Source organism: Canis lupus, chromosome 22, assembly GCF_048164855.1.
Source record: "Canis lupus baileyi chromosome 22, mCanLup2.hap1, whole genome shotgun sequence".
NCBI classification, from domain to species: domain Eukaryota; kingdom Metazoa; phylum Chordata; class Mammalia; order Carnivora; family Canidae; genus Canis; species Canis lupus.
In genome coordinates, this window is record NC_132859.1 from 3,259,021 (window position 1) to 3,282,667 (window position 23,647).

At 46.4% G+C, this 23,647-nt stretch overlaps 1 protein-coding gene and 1 long non-coding RNA gene across 8 annotated transcripts in view; one reads left to right on the top strand and one right to left on the bottom strand.

Moving 5' to 3' along the window:
• Positions 1 to 23,647, top strand: part of PLCH1 (phospholipase C eta 1) — a 203,346-nt gene that overhangs the window by 168,420 nt on the left and 11,279 nt on the right. For 5 of the 7 annotated variants that reach the window (XM_072792195.1, XM_072792194.1, XM_072792197.1 and 2 more), the window contains 9 exons: positions 1,647 to 1,754; positions 9,379 to 9,540; positions 13,023 to 13,094; positions 15,455 to 15,549; positions 16,983 to 17,080; positions 20,057 to 20,236; positions 20,323 to 20,430; positions 21,461 to 21,585; positions 23,303 to 23,387. In XM_072792195.1, coding sequence (XP_072648296.1) covers positions 1,647 to 1,754; positions 9,379 to 9,540; positions 13,023 to 13,094; positions 15,455 to 15,549; positions 16,983 to 17,080; positions 20,057 to 20,236; positions 20,323 to 20,430; positions 21,461 to 21,585; positions 23,303 to 23,387 — 1,033 coding nt within the window. The remainder of the gene's footprint in view (positions 1 to 1,646; positions 1,755 to 9,378; positions 9,541 to 13,022; positions 13,095 to 15,454; positions 15,550 to 16,982; positions 17,081 to 20,056; positions 20,237 to 20,322; positions 20,431 to 21,460; positions 21,586 to 23,302; positions 23,388 to 23,647) is intronic. The other 2 variants (XM_072792198.1, XM_072792199.1) reach the window with 1 other exon arrangement.
• On the bottom strand, positions 11,196 to 23,181 carry LOC140613794 (uncharacterized). The gene is made up of 6 exons (XR_012014677.1): positions 23,048 to 23,181; positions 21,709 to 22,307; positions 16,594 to 20,847; positions 14,074 to 14,235; positions 13,871 to 13,973; positions 11,196 to 12,381 (listed from the first exon to the last, which is right to left on the bottom strand). It is a non-coding gene; the product is annotated as an uncharacterized lncRNA (long non-coding RNA).

Here is a 23,647-nt window from a genome sequence, read left to right on the forward strand (position 1 = left end):
TTTGACTCAGGTCCTTGAGTCATTAAGTTGTGCCTTAATTTATTCTATAATTTTCCTTAGGGGTACCCGTTGATAAGAAGCTTTAAGAAACCATGTTCTGTTGCATTGCTTTTCTTCCTGTCTGCCTGGATAAATTATCTTTTGAGAACCAGGAATGTGGAAGAGTTGGCAAAAAAAAATATGGCCCTCGTGTCTTTTAACTCAATTTTAAATGGATGGAAAGTTAGGGCACCCGTTGGTGCTCAGAGCAGGCCAGTTTCTCTCTCTGTCCCCTCACCTACCACCACACGTACCTGAAAGGAAGCTCGAGCTTGGTGTGGCTGCCCTATCAGCTCATCACTGTGTGCCCATCACGGTTACAGTTTTGTTTCCATCTTGTGGTATCAGAACTGTTCCTGTCATTCAAGGATTGTTACTCCTTCCCTGTGGATGTTACTTCTCATATTTGTTAGCTGTGTTCTGCTTTAACGTTTAAAAAATATGTTGGCTCCGTTCTATTTCAAAAGGGGGAATTGCCACATGACATTTTAAATGTCTTATGTACTGGTCCATCTTGGTTGTCGGTCATTGTGCCCAAAACAAAAGATGACTCTGAGTAAGTAATCGGTGGTGAATAAATGAAGGAGGTCGTGACCTCAACGTCTATGTTCCTGAACGTGTCTGGTCGCTGCTTAGTTGAAAACCTTATTTCTGGGGCTGCTATATTAACATAGCTACTCCATAGTGTGCCCTCTCAAATAAAGAAAAATAAATTCATTTTATAGAAGCCTTCTGTATCAGAAAAGACTTAAAATAACATATAGGCAGAGATTCTTTAATTCTGAGCTGTTTTGTTATTAACAACACATGGGAGGAAGTGAAAAAACGTTCTGTTACATTTACTTAGAATTATAGGTAAGTATTACCCACGTATCTGCATCTATCTCTAAACGTGTTCGTGTGAAAAAGGAAGAGTGTAGTTTCCAGTTTTGTAGACCGCGCGTACAAATAAGGAGTGTAATACATATCAGTATAAAGGGAAATTAAATCTCACACTTTTAATCCTATAAGCGACCCTCTGTAAGTTGAAGAAAATGTTTAAATATACAAACCCTAAGAGTTTGGAGTCTTAATATACATCTTGCTCTCATTATGTAAATGATTTAATCAGCTTTGAAATGATCAGTGTGCTGAGGACCCAAGGTCAAGAGCTTTGGGTATCAGGGAAGGTGCAGGAGAATGGGGACAGAGAATTCTCTGGAAACCTGACTATGCTGGTGACCCTGTGCAGGGAGGGAGTAGGTGGAGGGAAAACCCAGCATGCTGCAGAAAGCCAATGATGGTGTGGAGAGTGGGAATACTAAAAGTCACTGGGGTTGGAGTTTAGAAAACATCAGCCTCAATAGCAGTCTGCTGATGATATTTAAAAATTCATCATTATTTTTGGCTGTCAAACATATATGAACGTCCTTCCATCCTCCTCCATCCCTGTATTTTAAGGAATCCCCTCATAGTGGCCAAAAATGCTAGATGTTTGCTTTTCTTGGTCGCAGAACTAGGATGTAGGCACATGATCTAGATGCATCTCCCAATCAAATGAACCTGCCCCGGATATCAGACACCTGCACTATTTCCATTTTTAAATTGGGTGTGTTGCTCCATTTCAGGGCAAGAAGCTGCCTTATCATCTTGGGGATGATGCAGAGGAGGGGGAAGTTTCCGACGAAGACAGCGCAGATGAAATTGAAGACGAGTGCAAGTTCAAGCTCCATTACGTGAGTCACAGATTTAGTTATAATTGTTGACCCCAAAGTGCGGCAGTAAAAATTGCTGCTGTGTTGGAATCCTCACAATATGGTGGCCGTGGTGCAAAAGGGATAGTCTTGGAAAGTTACTTTGTTTTGGGGCAAGACACTCAGATGCTTATTGAGTCAAGGGCTTTGCATTAGAAGGAATGTTCATGATTAACCTGTCTGACCCTCTGTCTCGAGGGAGAAATCCTCTCCCCATTTCAGCTTTGTCAAAACTCAAATTGCTGCTGGAAATGTCATGGTGACATGAAATGAGCTGGCCCTAGCGTGATCTCCTCTGCCTCTTGCTAGCAGCCCTACTATGCTGCTTGTCAAGGCCGGCCTGCAGGACCTAGCGATGCGTGGGCTGCTCCTCTAGGATGCCCATTCTTGCCCTAGGAAAATGTACCTTGGATCAGAGGATTTCCAAGCTCTTCCAGAATTGAGACCCTTGGCTAAATCTTTAGTTTGCCACGTCTTAGATAAAGTGGCACCGGATAGTTTGCTCTCTGCATGGTGCTTCAGACCCCTGTGGCTGGATCAAGGCGGTACCTTTGTGTAAAAAAAAAAAAAAGAAAGAAAAAAAGCATCATTTAACCAGGGAATCCAAAGTAAATGCAATGCAAACCTATGCAAACCTAGAGGAAATGTAAAGCTTAAAGAGATACCCCTCATCTCCTCGTGGAGGGTTTGGGATTTCTTACCCTTCCCCCACCTCTATGACTCCTAGGATTGTCAGGATCACAGGGCAGCCTGAGAGCAGTACCCCCCTCACATTAGCTTGTTTGTAGTGTTTGCAGTTTGACTTTTGTGGAAAAGTTGTATTCCTCTAGAGACCGGGACTCATTCTTCCCTCTGAAACAGAGAAATTTTACACAGAATTTTCTAATTTGCATCATTGCCCTGAATTCAGCTATTACATTGCTAAAAACAGTGCACTCTCTTTGAAATAGTAACTAATATGGCTTCCTGTGGTTACCGAAGGAGCCAGCCTTACTCCAAAGTGGACATGAGTCTAAAGACGGCCAACCTCTCAGCAGACACTTTTTTTTCTTGGCTTTAGTGCGACTCAAAAAGGATGAAGTGGGGAAGATTCAGCTTGAATTGAAAAGGAAAAATTACCATCTGTATTAATTTGTTGCCTTTTAATAGTTTATATCAGCTCAAATACCACTAATAGGGCTATGGTTGCAGAACATTAATCTGAATAGATTTTATACAAGCAAAAATGGTTAATATATTAAATTGTTGATTTTTTTACCCTTCCGGAAACTTACTATTTTTATTATCACTCAATATGCAATTATGGATAATGTAGCTCTATTTTTTAAGCTATATTTTATAAACCAAATTTTAGTCTCTGATCTCCATTATCTTTGCATCTTATTTCCAAAATCTCTTGACTGCCAGCCTCAGAGTAGCCTATCGTTTGAGAGCAGGGAACAGAGCGGCTTGACTAAGTTACATAGTTAGGGAATGCTGTTTTTGGTGAAAACGAGTAGTGGAAGTTTAGCTACTATCACAACATAGTCATTTATTGCTCTGAGTAAAAGCCAAGTCGTCCTGGTTTCTAAATCCACCCAGTTATATAATTTTTCTTCTAATATCAGTGAGCTCCTAACTTTTCATGTTAAGTATCTGTGACTATGAAGGAGAGCTTGCTGTCGTTTTATGGAAACACGTCACTAACCTCACCTGTGCAATAACCCCGCTGATTCTTCCCGTCTTCAAAGGCTCCTGGTTGGTTTCTAGCAAGCCACACAGGTAGGTAGTTCAGAACATGAGTCTGTAAAGATAGGTATGATCCTTCATGCGGATCCTTTGATTTGGGCTTTAGTAAAAGCAAAGAGCACCTAAATTGTGAAGTTTTACAGGTTATCTCTTTGTTAGACTCTAGGAAGAGAATATACATAAAGGAACAAATATTCTTTTTTTTTTTTTTTTTTTAGGAACAAATATTCTAGTGGAGATATATAAAGTTTTTGCTCCACTTTCGAATCCCTTTTCCTTGTTTTTGAGCTCTTCTGAGAAAAGGCAGTGTTGTGCTTAGAAAGCCAAAGAGTTACTCTGTAATCAGGCAATTTATAGTCTTATTGTCAGCACAGGGCTCAAATGCCTTATCGGAGTGTCGAATGTAAATTGCCGATCGCAGTTTTGCAAAAGAGGATGTACTGTGCATAGCTTATGTGAAACCAATAATTACCGTAGTGGAGCTCTTACCCTCAGTTTTAAGTTAACAGAATGCGATTAGCTTTACAAATTATATCTGAATTATTGCCACAAATAAAAATTTTAGCTTAGCGTTCATGAGCATCAGATTGTTAACCCTCATGAGGCTTATCCAAGCTTCCTGGGCGTGTTGAACACATTTTTTTTTTTTTACCGAGCATCTCCTTTTGGAAACGCAGCCATCATGTTATAGGTGTTGGCCACCTATCAGTAGACAAAACACACAAAAATCTACAAAAATCTTTGCCTTCATGAAGTTTATGCATTAATGGGTGAAGAAGAGAATGAACAAGAAATAAGACAGATAAGTGACAAGTGCCAAAGGAAAAGAAAGGGGGGTAAGGAGCGGCTTGCTTGGTTAGGCGTCCGACTCTTCATTTTGCTCGGGTCATGATCTCGGGGTCCTGGGATCAGCCTCATGTTGGCTCTGAGCTCAGCAGCGGTCTGCCTAAGGGTTCTCTCTCTCTCCCTCTGCCTCTCCTCCCACTTGCACACGCTTTCTCTTTGTCTCTTTAAAATAAAAATAAAGAAATCCCTATAAAAGGGAGGGAAGGAGCTGGTGTGGGCGTGCCTGTGTGTACAGTGTGAAAAGTCTACTGAAGATGGGATGGCCGGCAACGGTCTCACTGGGAAAATAACAGAAGAGCAATTACCCGAAAGTAGTGAAGAGCGAGCCATGTGGATGTGTGGGGAAAAGCATTCCAGGCAGAGGGAACAGCAAATGCAAAGGTCAGAAGACACGCTCGAGGTTCCTGCACATTCTCTAGCATTAGAAGCAGAATGGGAGGCAGGAGGTTCCTTCCGGGCTTCTTCTTCCCCCTGGTCTGCTGTTACTTCCTAAATAGTGTTTTGTGTTTAAGATTTTACTTATTTATTTGAGAGACAGAGAGAGTGCAAGAGAGGGAGAGGGAGAATCTGAAGCAGACTGTGTGCTGAGTGGACGCTGGGCTCGATCCCACGACCGGGGTGGGGTGGGGTGGGGTGGGAGGGCGGCGTGTAATAAATTCTCTCTGTTGTTGAATTAGTTGAACCCTTTAAGCTTCTGCCTCATATTATTTTGTGGCTTCAGCCATCAAGAGAAGCCAGGCAGTGATATATAAGCTCCACGGACAAGCCAGTGTGTTCAGTGCCTCAAGAATCACAACGGCTCAAAAACACAGGGGAAAGCAGCTTCCTTTCAAGCGCGGCACGGTTATCTAACAGATCGGATTCGGTGGGGCCCGCTCACCATTATTCATCTCTACGGGGTCCTCTCATGTCAGGGTGACTTATAGACTCCACCCCTGTATTTCTTTTCCCCTTCGCCGAGTCATTCACTATCTTCCTCCCTGTGCTCTGGGGGCCTGTATGGGGCCGGTCTCGTAGGCCCCAGTCCTAGCTCTCGGTGGGTCTTGTACGTGCCGCCCACCCCAGAAACACCAGGCCTCCCGACAGGTTGTCAGTGAGCCCTCGTGCGGTCACCCTGTGGAGAACCCCGAGCGACTCCTGGCACGTGACATCAGATACCATCAGTGACAAGAGCGGCAGGAGCAGCCCCGTGGTTGCCAACGTGGGTCCCGGCCAGGCCGGGCCAGAGGGTGCTCGGAGGGAGCTGAAGGCGCGAGGGAGCCGACGCCCGGATGTGAACCTCAGAGAAGCCGTCGTTGAGCCCAAGACTTCGAGATCCCAGGCGCAGGAAGCCCTGAGGCCTTCCCAGGGGGGCTGACACACGTGCTGTCTTGGGGCAGGGGACAGAGCATCCGGGGAGGTGAGATCCTCCAAATTCCTGCTTGGTTTCGGGGTGAAGGTCCTCGGCTTGGGTGGCAGAGCAACAGGGGAGCTTTTGGAAGGCCCGGGGCCTCCGAGGGCCCTGGGCCTGGCCGTGGGATCGGGGGCTCCCCTTGAGGAGGGCCCCTCTTGAGGGGGCAGTCCGGGGCCGGCTCCCCTTCCCTGCTGCTCCTGAGCCCCAAGCCAGGCCTGTGGTTCTGGGCTCCCCCCGCACCCCCCTCCGCCTTCCTGGGCGCCTGTCAATCTCACCCTGGAGAAAAAACCAGAACACGTTTGGGGGAATTCCAGCTTTCTGGTGGATTCTCCTAGATGAGAGTGACCTCGCAGACACGGGAATTAGGGACCCCGATTTCTTCTCCGGTGGTGACTACTCCCACGCAGATAAGGGGCTGCTCCCCCGCCCCGGCAGCTGCAGCCTCCTTCCTCTGCCGCTGGCTCAGGGAGCCAAGGGGAGAAGCCCGGCGCTGCAGGTGCACCACGGCCCCGTGGGGCCCAGCGGCCACCCCAGGGCCCGAGGGCAGCGGGATGCGGTCCCCGAGCGCGCCCAGACTCTGGAGGGTGTGAAGGAATAGCCCAGGCCTCGGTGTTAAGCCTCCCTGCACCCCGGAGTCGGGGGAGCACACCGAGGCTTCCCGGGGGCCGCCGCGTGCCCTGGGCGTGCCAGCTGCTACCCCCAACAGACGTGCTCCCCGCCGGGCCCCCCGCTCACCCGATCCTGTGTTGGGAGTCGGGCCCCTGGGATTCTCCTCCTCCCAATCTTAAGTGAAGCCTGCCATTCCCCCAGAGGGATCGCGGGGCTGCATTCCCCGGATGTCCTGTAGGAACAACGGTCGTCGACATACGAGCCTGCTCGCCACTCCTCTGCCCCAGGCATTGGTCTTTCTCTGTGACAGTATCCGAGGGGTGGCTGCAGCATGATGCGGCGAGATGCACCCAGAATTCTGAATCGGGAGCCTTAGGTTCGAGTCCGTCTGCGGCCGCTTCCCGGGCACGTGTGTTTGGACAAGTTCTGAATCTTTCTGCTTCTACGTCATGACTAAGTTTGGCTAACCCAGCGGCCGCCACTTTAGAGGTGTTGGGCAGCTTGCACGAAGTGTCATCGTATGATTGTATTTTGTGAATCCTTGCACGATATATACAGTCTTAGCTGCTTTTTTTCTGTATTTTCCTGTGCTCCCCCCCCCCCGCCGTGTCCATCTGATTTCCTAGTTCTTACTGATCCTGTTTGTCTTCCCTACGCTCTCACTCGTGTTGGGATGCTGTCACTCTACTCTCTGCCCTATAATCAACCCTCCTTCATTGTAGGAGGTTGATTTGTGGCCTTGTTTGGAACGGGAGTCTCTGTAGATGTTGTTAGGTGAGGGCTGTGGAGATGAGAGCACCCTGGATTCACCAGGTGGGCTTTAAAGATCCAATGACAGGCCCAACGTCCTCATAAGAAGAGGAGAGGACGCAGCGGAAGCAGGGGCCGCACGAGGCCACGTGAAGACAGAGGCAGAGACTGGAGTCAGGCTGACAAGCTGAGGAACGCTAGGAGCCACCATAAATTGGAAGAAGCAAGGGGGCGGGAGGAGTCTCCCCCTGCTGACACCTTGATGTCATGCTTCTGACTTCTAGGACCGCGAGGCAACATATTTCTACCGTTATAAGCGACTAGATTTGTGGCAACTTGTTACAGCAGCCACCGGAAATTAATATACCCATCGTCTAAGACGTGGCTCAGTTTCCTCGGCTCTTGGAAGTCCTCCCCAAGGCTGGAGGACGAGCCCTTCCTCTGTGCGCGCTGCACCTTACGTCCATCGCTTGCACCTGCCTGAGTAGTTAGCCCTTCACGCGTCTGTCTTCTCTGTGACAGCGAGGGTTCTGCGACGGTGGGCTTGGCCTTTTTTTTTTTTTGAGCTTGGGCTTTAGTCCTGGCTCCTCACCTGGCATTTAGCAGCCGCGTGGGTTTGTTGAAGTCTTGCTCTCAAGCTCTCATCTTTGTTAAATCCCTCCCTAGCACCCTGGCCTAGGTGCTGGGTGCTAGGTGCTCTTGGTGCTGGGAGCGGGAGCCAGCGTGTCTGGCTTTGCCTCCCTAGGCCCCTGTCCTGTTTCTGCACACGTGGCCAGGTTAATACTATTTCTAAAATACTACTCAGCAGCTCCGTGCCTCTGGCACTCACGTACCTCTGCCGTTGGGCCCTAAAGTACACTTCCAGCTCTATCTGCCAGTTGGCTGCTCCGTGGCCTTGTGCTCCAAGTTCACTTGTGCGCCCCTGGAACCCTGGACGACGGAGAGCCGCTCTCTCCATCGCTGCTGCGGAGCCCTAGACATCTCGCCCTCTGCTTAGAGATCGTCTTGGCCGCCCGGGCAGGGGCGCGGTGCTCCTCAGAACTGCAGTTGGACTGGCCGTCCGTGCTTCGGTGCGGGCACTGGCGTCCAGACAAATCAGCTTTTCCGTCTCCGCATCGCCTCCGGGACGCGAGGGCCTTCGCTGCAGTGAGGTGCCTTGTTAGCTGGCTAAGTTTAAAGACCCTCACGAGTGGGATTGTAACACAGGGACGGCCAGCAACCTCTTCTGATGTAGGCTTATTTTCCCAGATTTCCCCTTTTGGCATTTATAGGGCTTCCTCTTACAAGACTTCGTGAGAATAGAAGACGTGGCTAGGCAGCGGCCTGGTTCTACAGGTTTCAGATAGAATGATGTCTTAGCAACAGACGTGCGAGGAGAAGACAGGCCTTCAGCTCTGGGCGAGGAATGCGGGCGCTGTGGCCGTGCAGGAGGACCGCTTTCCTTCACTGTCGGCGGGGCTGGGTCCCGGGGGACGTGAAAGGAGCTGAGGAGCCCGGGGCCGCCGGTGTCGGGCAGGGCAGGGTGGCCAAAAGGTCGTGCTAAGAAAGGCTTCAAGGAAATCTGTGTCCCCTGATCACCTCAAGATCCCCTAAATTGTCATCTGGACCTGAGCACCGCTTTATCGTCCAAAACATTTGAAGTTATTTGTGATCTTAAAGTAATGTGAATGCCGAATCGTGGCACAGGTCAGTAGTGAGTTCCCTTTAGTTACACGTTGGGATCAGACATAGGAAAGAAAATGTTATCTCAGAATAATCCTCAATTCCGGAGATTTCCTTCGCATTCTTTTCCCTCCCGTAGTGAACAAAGTGACTTTTTTTTTTTTTTTTTAAGTAGCCTATTTTTTGCTCAAAGTTCCCTATGTAGAAATAGAAAACTTAGTTTTCAAATTCTCTCCTTCACCTTCTCTTTCTCGAAAATGCAACGTGGCTTGGTGGGAAGGACTTGGGAGGCCTGGGCTTAAATCCTGCCTCAGCTCCTTACTAGCTTTGTGACCTCGAGCAACTTAATTTCTTGGAACATCAGGTGCTGCATCTCTGAAAGGAGACCTTGCCAGGTTCTTGAGGGTGGAATAGGGTCATAGAAATCATTACTTTTTTTGGGGGGGATTATTGTTTTGGGGAGGAGCGGGAAGGACCAAAAACGATACGATGTGCTTACCCTCTTACAGGCAATTGAAAGCTAATCAGATTATAGAAGCCAAGTCGGCGTGAACGTAGGGTGCGTTCTGATTCTGTGTTTCTTAAGGGAAATAATTTCTGCTGCTTGATTCTTTGCAGAATAATGGGACCACTGAGCATCAGGTGGAGTCTTTCATAAGGAAAAAACTGGAGTCACTGTTGAAAGAATCTCAAATCCGAGACAAGGAAGATCCCGATAGCTTCACAGTGAGGGCGCTACTGAGGGCCACACACGAAGGCCTAAATGCACACCTGAAGCAGGTACGCACACCCGAAACAGGTGTATGACTCCCGCCCGTACGTGTCCTCCAGCAGGAAAAAAAGACAGAACCTCGTACTCCTGTTTCTGGTCATTTGCCACCTGCGAACCTCTCCGGTCTCTTCCGTTTGCATCCTCATACCCCTCGAGAAGTGAAAACCCCCTGTGGCAAAAGGATGCGAGAAGTTACTAGACGCGCACGGGCGGGAGGTGGAAGTTACCGGAGAACCTGCTTCACCGGGACCCCGGGGACCAAACACAGTGGCCCCGCACCCTGCTTGCCTGCCTGCTCAGCTGGGGGGCGGGCTCGAACCCCCAGGTGCCCCCCACCCCTCCCCACCCGTTGCTCTCCGTGCTGCATTGGTTGTGCACCCTGAGCGCATCTTCCATCCCTTTCACTCCTCGGGTCCGTGGCTGGGTCCCTGTCTAGGCCCGTGTCAGCCGTCACCTGCGCCTTTCTTGCCCTCCTTCAGTCTCCTCTCCGCTCTGAAACTAGCGTGATGTCTTAAAAATGTGAATCTGCTCACGTCCCTCGACCGTTCAGAGTGTTCAGTGGCTTCCGTTGTGATGAGGGTGACTACAAACCCTAACCAGGCTCTCAGGGACCTGCGTCACTGCATCCTTGTCTCCTGCTCAGATCTTCCCTTTTTCCTGTCACGCTGCTTCCCACAGTCGCCCCACCGACCACAGCTGTTTGTGTGCCATGGTCTTCCTCACGGCCTTTCCCTCCGCCTGGAACATTCCATTCCTACATCTGCTCTGGCTGACACTCCTACCTGTAAATTCCAGCTTCAGTGCGAAGCCCCGAATGAGTCCTGCCTTGACCCGGGATTGGATTCGTTGTCCACTTTACATCGTCCGTGATAGCCTGTGATAGCTTCTCTTTTCTGAAGCTTTTTTTTTTTTTTAACACTTTAACACATTTGCAATTATTTGCTCAATATCTATCTTCTCAACTAGATTATAGGTTCCATGAAGACCAGAACCACGCCAGTCTTAAATGACCATTATGTTTCCAACTCATTATAGTGCCTGGGCCGTAGTACAGCTTCCAGAAGATGTTGTTGAGTGAATAAATGATTTGGGCTCTGGCTGATATTTTAACTCTGCTTTCTAATAGAAATATCCGAAATGGACAAGGAAAAAGGAGGGTGGGCTTATTGATATTATCACTGCAGGGCATTGAGGGCTCTTATCCTGGCCCAGAGGAGATTTGGGAAGTTACTGGCTCAGCTAGTAGCAGACATCCCTGCTCCTGCGGCCTGTCCTCCTGGACTCAGGGATCACCAGGCAGAGGGAGGACCATATGGGGTGACCACCCTTCCTCTCTAGAGTTTGTGCTGAGCTCTGGTTGGGCAGCTTAGCTCATGCACCCACCCCTAACCTAATCACCGTGGCCTCGAACACGTGGAACAATAGCTTGCCAAGGATATAGGATAATATTGGCTGGTTAGTGTCAAAGAGAAGTTACCTGGAAGTGGTGCCGAGGCTAGCTAGGCCCTCTGACGCTACATGTTAGAGAGGCAGAATGGAACACTGGGGAGGCAACTGAAATATGAATTACAGTGTGACTGCCCTTACCACTGATCATACAATTCTGAATTTTCTTTCTTTTTTTTCTTTTAAAGATTTTATGTATTTATTTATTTGTGAGAGAAGGAGCATGAATACAGGGAGGGGCAGATGAAGAGGGAGAAGCAGCCTCCCCAGTGAGCAGGGAACCTGACGTGGGTTCGATCCCAAGACCCTGGGATCATGACCTGAGCCGAAGGCAGCCGCTTAACTTGACTGAGCCACCCAGGTGCCCCCCGCTCTGAATTTTCTTAAAAATTTCTGTAAATAGCAATAAACTCCTTCCCTTCCACTTTCCCCTTCCAACCATTTAGTTTTAACCACACCAATGTCTGTAAAATTACCTCATTCAGCTGGCTCACCTTAATTTCTGCTTCTTGTTCTTAGTGAATTTTCATTGGCTAATCTGGGCCACTCATTTCCCCTGAAGGCTTTTGGAGAAGGCTTTGCTCCATCCTCCTAGATCACTCCAATTGGACAGGCCACTGCGGGTCTTGGAGATTTGGGATGAAACAAATTAAACCCACCTTCCTTTTGTTATTCACGTTAAGAAATCCTAATGATAACTTGCCTATCAGGTAAGATGGTAAGGGATCTCAAATTTCCAAGATGTCGTGGAGCAAACCTCATCCCCCTGTTTCTTATTTTTTCCTTTCCGTTAAATCTGGGTGACTCTAAGAATGCATTAGACCCATAAAGTGGAGCCTGTGACTTTAATACACTGGGCTGTAGAGTGTTGAGGTTTTTACCACTGCTGTTGCAGTGTGGCTCTTGTGACCATATCGAGCTACCTTCTTAACTCCAGGGTTTTTGTACAGTTGATGATCAGCTTGAGTAGATCTTCAAAAGCAGTCCATGCACATTAACCAGGCAAATGAAATTACCCTGTAAAAACCCCCTCCCAGCCGCCCCGCATTTTCTGAACTGTCCCTTTCCCCAGCCAATTCTTAACCTTCCCCTGTCCCCACTGCCAGTTACATCTTCAGTTAGTCTCTATGGATATATGTCAGCGCCTCCCTGGCCTTTTGGTTTTAGGTAGTTTTGCTCACACACATTTATTTCCATTTCTGTGGTTGTCTCTGCTTCTTTGCTTGGCCAGAAGTCCCAGGAAGATGGGGCCTGCCGATCTCTCCTTGCAGCATGTCATTAGCCACGAACCAGCTAATACAGAGTTTTAGGGATGACAATTGAGAAAGAGTCTAAACCCTTTTGGCAGAGTGGCCTTTTCTTTCCCCTAATGAGAAATAGACTTGAGCGATGAGATCTCTACCCTGGAAAATTAAGCCACATGAAGAAAATGTCAGAGGCTACAAATACCTCTTCCAAATGCTCAACTACAGGAGTTAATTTCAATGAACAGATAAGCTCTCTTGTGGTTAACTTAAACAAACAAAAGCAATCTTATTACCTAGTAGATGCACGTGGGTTTTATTTATTTTTAATGTTTTAAAATCCCAAGTAGCAATATTCGATCAATGCGATTGTTATTATTATTTTTTATTCAACAGACTTGGTACTTAAAGACTTTTGGTGATTTTTCAAAATTTAATCTATTTTTAACTCAAAATGACTTATCCCCATTAAGAGCATTCAAAAGAATACATCGTGTGCTGTAGAGATCCTGCACAGCTGGACATTCCTGAGAGGCCCTTGACACCAGTTTTGGGGAAGCTGTTGGCAGTTACTATCTCCCGGTTGGCGCCCACACTTCTCCATTCCAGCGTCTCCCTCTCTTGAGGCAGACTCCACAACTTTTGGGGTAGTGATGGTGTGGGACAGGAAAAAAATGAACAGGACCTGCTTGTTCTACCTAAGGCAGAAGGCAGAGAGGGTTCCCTGCCATTCCACCAGAACTAAGGAAAAAACAAAAGCAAGGAAGAAAAATAGTCATATCATGTTTTTATTTACTCAGCATCCAGATGTGAAGGAAAATGGGAAGAAATCACATGGACGATCCCTCATGACCAACTTTGGAAAACATAAGGTATGAATTAAGAGTGACAAATGTGCATAACCCAATTAAACAAGAGACTGGACAGGACAGTATCATCATAACCTTGGAATAACTGATGATTTCTTAAATAGGACCCCAGAAAAGACAAAAATTGATAAAGATAAAGATTGAGAAACTACTGTTACTTAATAAGCAAGTAGCCTACTTGGGAAGAGTATTTTTGATACACATATCCAACAAAGGACTTCTATCCTGGATATATAAAGAACTCTTACAAATCCATAAAAAGATACCATAATCTTTTTTAAAGACTTGTTTTAGAGAGACAGAGTGAGAGAGAGCATGCACAAGCAGGGGGAGGAGCAGAGGGAGAGAATTTTCAAGCAGACTCCCTGCTGAGCCCAGAGCCTGATGTGGGGGGGGGGGAGGGGCTCAGTCCCACAACCCATGAGATCAAGATCTGAGCCGAAACCAAGAGTCAGATGCTTATTGGACTGAGTCACCCGGGCGCCTCCATAATTTTTATTAAAAGGGCAAAAAACTTAAGTGGCCTTTCACAAAAGAAGATTTCCAAAAGGCTAGTACAGAAAAGGTGCTCACCCTTATCAATCCTCTAGGAAGTGCAAATTAAATGATGATGAGATTTCGTATATACCCTTCACAATAGTAGAAATAAAATGATTGACAGCACCAAGGGTTAGTGAGGACGCCAAGCAACTTCAACTTTATACACTGCTAATGGGAGTGTGCGTTTGTGCAGTCACTTCACACTAATTCACACTATCTCCTAAAGCTGTATTACGTACCGTGTCTTATCAGTTCCATTGTTGTGTTTCAGCCTCGTGGCATATACCTAATGTTTATAGTGGCATTAGTCGTAATAGTACCAACAGGAAAGAGTTCAAATATCTGTCAACAATAGAATGAATAAAAATTATGGTATATTCACATAAAGTAATATTTTTCTAAATATGAGGAATATTTATATTGAAAATCAGTATTTGGGCACCTGGGAGGCTCAGTGGTTGAGCATCTGCCTTTGGCTCGTGGTCCCAGGGTCCTGGGATCGAGTCCCATGTCGGGCTTCCCACATGGAACCTGCTTCTCCCTCTGCCTGTGTCTCTGCCTCTCTCTCTCTCTCTCTGTCTCTCATGAACAAATAAATACAATCCTTAAGAAAAAAGAAAAAGAGAAAGTCAGTATTTTGTAGCTTAGAGAATGGCTTTCCACACCATGTTATTTAATCATCATAACAATAATCCTTTAAAATAGTTATTGCCCTTTCCTTTAAACACACACACACACACACACACACACACACACACAAAGGAGCGAGAGGTTAGCAAACCTACCCGCTGGGTGAGAGGCCAAGCTGGAACGTGAGATCATCAGATGCTAGTGTCCCCACACCGTGCACTCTGAGGTTCTCAAAACATCAGTAATACCTGAGAAGGTTCTAGACCAAATTGACACCTTCCTGTCAGTGCAATGGACTTGAGTGTGTTTATGCCAGCAGTATGGCTGGGCGTTTTATTTGTTGAGTAAGAAAAATTCTGGAGGGTGATGTGGTCCCACAGTTACCTCGGAGTGGGCTCCCTTTTCCTAAGCCGCAGTCCTCAGATGTCCAGGGTTCTCTATCTAAAGGTCTTAACCTTTGTTTATGGAAGCTGGTTTTCTTTGGTGGCAGGGTTTTCTATAGTTATGGGGTCCCTCCCCATCATTTGTTTTTCTGTTCCGTATTGCCAAATATTTGGGGTTATCTCTAATGTGCTGGGACACAACTGCATCCTTCCAAAAAGTCTTTATTTCTGACAGCCTTTAGTCCTGCCGCCTTTCAGCCTGAATCCTGTGGGTAATAATTTCTCTTCTGTTGGTAGAAATTAAAATGGGTCAAAATCTCCAAGCGTAGTTTGATTTAGACAGTTATTTGAGTGGACGCCAATCAAAAGCAGGAAAAAGTCGTTCATAAAAAAAAAAAATACTGCTTGTCTTTTTTTGTCAAACCTGTCTTTTATAAGTCAGCAGGAATAGTAAATTTCCTAAAGAAAAGAACATTTTATCTCCTTAATGTCATTTGAATAGATATTACAACTATGACCCTCCTGCTTATAGAGACCTTCAGTGCAAAACTAAATAGCCTTCTAAAACCTACATCTTCTGTGGCTTAGAAGTCAGCTTTAGAGCAAGAAACCCTCAGTTTTGCCTTAATATTATAATTAGGATCATAGACGCGATTATTATTAATGGTAAGGCAATGAATTAATGGTTCATGTGTTTTCTTCCAAGTAATTGTCCTTTTTGCGTATATCGTAATACCCCACCCATTCTCTGTATGCTGTGGAGGGACCTGATGTGGGGAGTTTGTTGTTAAGTTCACTGTGACTTTCCAGCAGAAAACCACAAAATCACGATCTAAGTCTTACAGTACTGACGATGAGGAGGACACACAGCAGAATCCCGGCAAGGAAACCGGCCAGCTGTACAGGTAAGAGTGCGTCTGCCCGTTCCTGGCTTAGGCTCCTGGGCCCTCTCCTTCCCATCAGCTGGGCTGCTTTAGTCGCATGCGTCTAGAGAAGTGGGTCTCGAGGTCAGGGGCTCAGTGCAGCAGGACATGTGAAAATCAACCAAGGCGGAGACAAGAATACGTGTGGGGGACTTACCCGGGCCTGGCACACCGCGAGCGCCTCCTGAGCGCCAGCTGTGGCTGCTGTCAGGTAAGAGGCAAGCGTGTTCAGGGGAGAGAGGGGCCGCAAGAGCTAGCACAGAGGGCTCTCCTGGGAGGCTAGCGGAAAAGACGGACGGTGAGCACGTGGTAAGAGCTAGCACCTCACATCAGGCCGACTTGAAACTCTTGTTCCCGCAACACTAACATGGGATGAGTCAGGCTTCTCACATGTTTCTATTTCTTAGGGTCGTTGTAAGGACTAAAGGAATTAAACTGCTTAGCCTGATAAGCCCTGTTCCAATTAACTAAGCACTCAAAAATATTAATTGCTGTTTTCCTTGTTATGGCTGATAGATTTTTTTAAATATAAGTTTTATTTATTTATTCATGAGAGACACACAGAGAGAGAGAGGCAGAGACACAGGCAGAGGGAGAAGCAGGCTTCATGTTGGGAGCCCGATGCGGGACTCGATCCTGGGACCCCAGGGTCACGCCCTGAGCTGAAGGCAGACACTCAACTGTTGAGCCCCCCAGGCGTCCCTATTGCAGATGGATTTTGAGATGAATAAGATGATTTTCTGGCAGCTTGTGTATACAATAAAGTCACAGAGGAATGGAAATTATATACAGATAAATGCACACACGCACACACAGCCCTGTGCCTTTATTGAAAGACTGAACTTATATGAAATTAGAAGCATAGAGGGAGGTCTTGTAGGAATGGACGGCATTTAGCACCCAGTTAAATTTTATATTTAGCTTCACTTCAACAGAATGTCCATACATAAAATAGTAACTAGTAAGGGCAGAGAGGATGTGTGTGCTTCCTACCCTCAGGGTACACAAAATTCAATATGTACTTACGGTAAAGGACGGTAAAGGATGTAAGAGGAATGGGGTCACCTCCCAGGGGACCTGTGCCATGAATGTTCTCAAACAGAAGTCCAGGTTCTCCTCCTGCCAACGGGGACGAGATGCCCGGTGACGTCCGGTGTTACTGGCTAGCGGGGGATCGGTGGCAGTCCAGCCCTTCCCAACAGAACTCACACATGCACGAGAAGGCACCGATTCTTGGCCATGCAGTGAATAAAACCACATCAGGAGGATTTTGTGGTGGAGAGAGGGCTGAGCTGGGAATCGTCCTTGGGTTCTAATCCTGGCTCCATTAGGAGCAGGTAGGGAAGGTGGAGTAAACACAAACCCCAACCCCTCCCAGCTCTCAGTGACACGAGTCCTTGGCTGTGTACTCCCAGGTTGGGTCGGCGCAGGAAAACCATGAAGCTCTGCCGAGAGCTCTCTGACTTGGTGGTGTATACAAACTCCGTGGCCGCCCAGGACATCGTGGATGATGGTAAGGAGTGAGTTCCTCTGTTGGGTAGACATTCTTGACCTTTCTTGGTCAGCCGTTTACTAATCTCTTCTCACTCAGATCATCAGCACACATTTCTGGAACTGTGTAGCGTCCGATGTGTCAGGAAGCTGACCGCCAGTGTAACACTGCTTAGCTCACAGGGAGGGCAGAGGAAGACTTCATGATTGTATAAGGACAAGTGCATTACTGCAACGTCTCGCCCAAGGCGTGAACTGTGGAGACCTGACCTGGTTTGGCGGCCAGGTCGCAGATGGACGTGGCCAGTGTGAATGACCAGAAGAAAGCAGAAAGCTAAAATAACACCTCGATTAAGGAGGGCACATGACGCGATGCGCCCTTGTTATCCCATATGCTGGCAAATTGAGCTTAAATAATAATAATAATAAAAAATAACACCTTGAAAAGTCCCATATTTTCTGATTGGAAAGTTTGACTTTGGTGAAAATGATTTAGCCCACGGATTGAAGATTTAACAGAAAGAGCGGGAATTTCAGAAGCACTGATTCTTTCACTGTTTTCCATCTATTATTTGCATCCTGTTGCGTTGAGAGATCCTAGTCACAAGTGTTCTTACCCTGCACCTTCCTGCTAGCTCCTCTTCTTCCCTTTATCCTCTTCCCTTAGCATTTCTGTTTTGTTCAGTTACTGAATGCTTATAGAAATAAACGACAGCCGTGCGGCCTTGCAATCTAATTTTAGTTTTAGTGGAAGTGAAATGCAAATTTAAAAATCTCCCATTTTCCAACAAATCTTAGTAAAGGAAAGATGACGTCGTGCCAAGTCTTCTGTGTCAAACCTCCAGGATCCCTCCCTTCAGGTCTCTCCTTTTTGTTTTTACCATTCCACAAGTGTATCTTTTTCTGTCCTACGTGTGATATTGATTCTTTCTTCAAATGGAGACAATAAAAAAAATAATGATTTCACATGCGAGAACATGAGAACCTGTCCTTATAATAACCGTCCATAGCTAGGAAATCAACCCAGTGAGTGGTCTAGTGGAGCTAAAGGTGTATTTGGTTTAGAAGAATGTAATTTTTTTGGAAAAGATTTATTTATTAGAGGGAGAGAAAAAACATGAGCGGGAGTGGGCAGAGAGAAAGAAGAGAGAGAGAGAGAAAGAGAATCCTCAGGCAGGAGGTCCCCTAAATCCCAGGACCTGGAAATCATGACCTGAGTGGCAACCAAGAGTCAGATGCTTAATTAGCTGAACCACTCAGGTTCCCCCAGGAGTATGATTTCTAATAAATACCTTAAGAAACCATAATTCTATTAGCTTAATGGAAAATAGTATTGAGTACTCTCTAGCTCTTGAACCGCCGTGTCGCGTGGCAAAGTGAGCGATAAATAATGAATGCATGCCTTATCCCAATGCAAAGCAACGCAGATCTATTCATATGCTAATTGGCATGTGCCTAATTAGCAAGGTCACCTTCTGGAGGATGTGGTGTACATACTTATGTGGAGAGACAGAAGAGTGGCACTGGCTCTGGTGTCACTGCATCTGACTGTGGCTTGTCAAAAAGACAGTATACCTTCTCCTGTCATGTTTTAAGGCATTGCCCCTCAAAACCCGCAAGTAAGATTATTTTTCGTATGCTTGACAAACAGAAACTATGGTTTGTAAGTGTGTCAATAAAATATATGTGGTAAGGAAAGAGTGTCCCTGAGGGAAATCGTCAGATTAAAAACTGTAATTCCCTAATCTCTTGGCCTCCGTCTGGTAGTCACGATCATCCCAGGATCCATCTCTACAGTGTAGTCAGTAGTCATCTGGCCAGCGTTTAATGTCCTAGGTCAGACAGTCCTGAGGACGCCAGGGGCCCTGGGATGATGCTACGTGCTCCAACTAACACGCCATGTGGATACCATTCAGGCCCAGTTGGCCCAGCAGGGCCGTAGGGTTCAGCTCCTTGCCGTCATGAGCCGTGTCCCTCCGTCTGGGTTCAGACACACTGAGCTTGTCAGTAAACTCTGGAATGGACACGAGGCTCTGGGCAAGCTTGGGTCTTTATTCGGGCCGGCTGCGCCCAGCATGTCCAGAAGACTTATGAGGGGTCACTTTGGGGGTAGGGTGAGGACGTTTGGCGAAGGGGTAGGAGTAGTAGGGGCATTGTAGACCCGGGATTGGGAGACAAGGGTGGGATACTGAATGCCTGGAGGTTAACTCCATCCATCACGACCCCTAGATTTGGAGCCTCGTTGGCCCTGGATCGACACCTTCTGATGACAGTCCAAGCAGAAACTTTAGCACGGGCTTCCTATTCTTTTACCTCCCTTTATTTTTTTTTCCCATGGTTTATGTGGATGGTGGGTGATTATTCTTGTTTCTGAGATTTTATGTATTTATAATGCTCTTTCAAAATCTTTCTCCATTATTATGCCTTTTATCCAAATAGCTTTTGACTAGTTTCACAATTCTATTCAAATTAACGTTGAAACTCCGTTTTTCTCCTTTGGAATTGGTCTTTTATTTTCTTTCTGCTGTCAGTTAATAGGTGCTTTACATGTGTGCTTTTAGGATGAATGCCGTCAATGAATATCAGGAATAAGTTACATAGTTTTATTCATCCATGACTGTCTGTATCTTTGGCAAAGAGAGTCTGTTGGAATCACACCCCTAGAAGATAATTTTCCTGCCAGCCCTCCTCATACTAGCCAGATAGACGTGAATTAGTGGGATGATTGAATTTCTGGGAGAACGCGGGACTCAGAAACATGCAGTTATCCTTGCAAGATGAGCAGCTCAGATTTGACCTCAAAACCATGAAGAGAGTCTCAAGAATGGGATTTTATGGATCTTTCTTGGTCAGAAGCTACTTCTAGTCCGGTCTGAATTCAGTCTTTTGCTCTGCATTTTCTTATGGGCATAATCTGATGTATTAGAAAGTCTTTCGTGGGTGCTGTTTCCCTGACTGAGGTTCTCGCTTTTCTTTTTTCTTTATTACAAACTGCCAGGAACCACAGGAAACGTGTTATCATTTAGTGAAACAAGAGCACATCAGGTGGTTCAGCAGAAATCGGAGCAGTTCATGATCTACAACCAAAAGCAGCTCACGAGGATTTACCCGTCTGCCTACCGCATCGATTCCAGTAACTTCAACCCTCTGCCCTACTGGAACGCAGGCTGCCAGCTAGGTGCGTATGCCTCGGAGCCTTTCCCTGTAGGCCCTGGCTCCACGCTGCTGCCTTGCCTAATTCTCTCAAACTTTGAACTTGCGCAGTGGCTCTGAACTACCAGTCTGAAGGGCGAATGATGCAATTAAATCGAGCCAAATTCAAGACCAATGGCAATTGTGGCTACGTCCTCAAACCCCAGCAAATGTGCAAAGGTGTGTGTCCACTTCATCGTCCTCTCTCTGAATGCAGGTCGGCTGAGTGGAGCAGCTCTCTGGAAAGTGTGATACGTCAGCGTTTTGCAACACGATTGTATAAAAAGCGTTAGATTAAGGTGTTGGCGTCTAAAGTAGAACTCTCGTCACAACTTTTTTACACGTGGGCAGCGTGACGTTTAGAATGTTGTCTTGTGTGGTGATGCACACAAAGAGGGACACGGGTAGCAAGGGATTGTCCTCTGAGCTCCAGAGTCCCAGCCTGATACCCCCTGGGCATTACTTCTACATTGTACTGCCTTGTAAGGCCTGAGCCCCGTCTTTGAGGAGTCTGAAACCCGCCAGCAAAATTAAAATAGCACCCGAAACAACTTCATCGAGCCCCTTTAGTCCGTGCAGTCCCATTACAGAATAGCGCTAACAAAAAAGGAAAAAGAGAATGTAGTGTTAGATCGAAAAAAACTCTTGTTTGGGTTCTGCTCATTAAAATTCTTTAAACATTTTCCAAATCAGATTTTTAACAGTTCAGGTAAAGAAGTGGCGACAAATGTGCCTTTAGGATTTGATGCCTCGCGTGTTTTCTTACTCTGCTGTTTACTACTTCGTTTCAAGTCTTCTGTTATATCCACCCTCCCTATGATAGTTTAAGTCAGAAAATTATGTGAATCTGACATAACTACTCCCCTTCCCTCCACTGTTGGCATTTCAAGAAAATGCCTCTCCCCCCCCTTGCCGGGATTGATAATTGCACCACAGACACTTTAAGTTGTCCCAGGCCCTTGCATCTGGGAGCATGGATTCTAGCAAAAACCTCAGCTGCAGAAATGCCAGCTGGCATTGCCCTCAGGTAAAAGCCACACTGATCGTTATGTGATCATTTCTTTGCTCCAAGAAACACTGTAGTAGTTCAGCACTTGTTTCTTTGTTCTACATGCTTAAACGGTGTGTGTGTGTGTGTGTGTGCGTGTGTGTGTTTGGGTTCTCCCATGTTACGAGCCTCAGCTTTTAAACTCTGCTTTACTTGGTTTAGGTACTTTCAACCCTTACTCTGGTGACCCACTTCCTGCCAACCCCAAAAAGCAGCTCATCCTGAAAGTGATCAGTGGACAGCAGCTCCCCAAACCTCCAGACTCCATGTTCGGAGACCGAGGCGAGGTAAGCCACGATGATTTTATGGTGTTTGTGTTGTATCTGAGATATCTTCAGGGTCCCTCCCCCGCCCCCGCCCCGCGTATGTGTTCATAAACGAATACTGATGTCAGCTCATCAGATACCCACCGGCTTACTGGTTGCCCTGGAGTGCAGGGCATCACCTGTTTGGGAGGCAGGGCATGTCTTTCCTCGCAGGCGCGGTCTATATCCTCAGGCTCTTTGCCGCTCCTGCTTGTCAACCTGGCATTTTGGGGTCTTGGCTGCGGATGGGAGACACCCACAGCCCTGCTGCTGGGTTCCGTCGGAGGCTCCTTGTTGCAAATCTCAGCTGGCCCACGACGCCGTGTGACCGCCCGCTTCACCCCGTCAGCCTCTGAGCCCGTCCTCCGCAGGGGCTATTTCCAGGCTTCCCTCTCGTCTTCAACAGATGGCACCGTGTCCTACTCCTCAGAAAGTAGGGGCTCCATACGGGAGGGACCGTTCCAGCCTAGCCCACACCACCACGGTCTCTCGTCCGCCCCGCTGAGATCCCCGCCCCCCGGGTGACTGGTCTCCCCGCTGCCCATCTGTCCTCCCCTTAGCAGCAGCAAGAGTGATGCTCGGACAGGCTCAGAAAATGTATCCCTTACCCTTTCTTTCCTTTCTTCTTTTCTTCATTGTCTGCAAAAGTGAAGACTCGCTTTCTGTTTTCTCCCTCAAACCTTTTATGTTGAAACATTTTAAACCTCAGAAAAAGTTGTGAGAATAGTCAAATTAATGCCATGTCTCCGGCATCTAGATTGACCAATAAAATCACTAAATTTTGTTACACTTTCTCTCCTTCACGTGTAGATGTGTATGTGTATGTCTGTTTATGTATAGATGTGTGCACGCATTTGTACATATGTATACACATACACATACATGAGAGATGAAGCAAATGTAACAAAATTCAAAAATTATATACATGTATATACACACACAATCGCATTTCTTTATAGAGTCATTTGAGAATAAGTTAACACCTTGACTCCTCAATACCTACATATTTTAGCATTTATCTCCTAAGAATAAGAATATTCTCCTCAAAAAAAAAGAACATTCTCCTCTATAAGCATGATTCAATCATGACATTTAATATTGAATATAGTAATATTATTTCATATAAAATCTATATTCAGTTTTCTCAGGTGTCCCCAAATTGCCCTCATATCTTCTTTCTTTTCTTCTTCTTTTATGCTTTATATATTCAGGATCCAGTAAAGGATCACACATTGCTTTTAGTTGTCATTTCTCTTTGGTCCTTTTAAAATCTAGAACAGTTCTCTAGCTTTCCTATTTTGTTTTCGTGGCTTTGACATTTTACAAAGTGTCCAAGCCAGTTATTTTCAGTCCTCCAATTTGAATTTACCTGATTGCTTCTTCATGACTGGAATAAAAAGAAATATATTTGCCACCATCCAGTTCCATTCTCCCAGCATCTCACCTGGATTACGCTCTGAGGAAGCTGACACTGGGGTCTCAGGTTTGCAGATGAGGAAACTGAAGCCCGGATATATAGCTTGCCTAGGGTGACACAGGAGCCCAGTCTCCAAGCAGGAAGTTACTCTTCAAGGCTATGGTCTTCTTGAATTCCTTATGAATAGAAGTCATACTCATTAGATTCGCCCCCAAAATCTGATATACCCGATGGTCTAGTTTTACCACAGGGTTGTAATAATACTCTCTCTTTATTTAATAGATCATTGATCCTTTCGTTGAAGTTGAAATTATTGGATTGCCAGTAGATTGCTGTAAAGATCAAACCCGTGTAGTAGATGACAATGGTAAGATGATAATCTGTTTACTTTTAATCAAGATGCTCTAGAAGGATCCCCGGGTGGCTCAGTGTTTGAGCACCTGCCTTCGGCCCAGGGCGTGATCCTGGAGTCCTGGGGTCGAGTCCCACGTCGGGCTCCCTGCATGGAGCCTGCTTCTCCCTCTGCCTGGGTCTCTGCCTCTCTCTCTCTCTCTGTCTCATGAATAAATAAATAAAATCTTAAAAAAAAAAGATGCCCTAGAAATAAAGTTTGCAATGAAAAAGAAA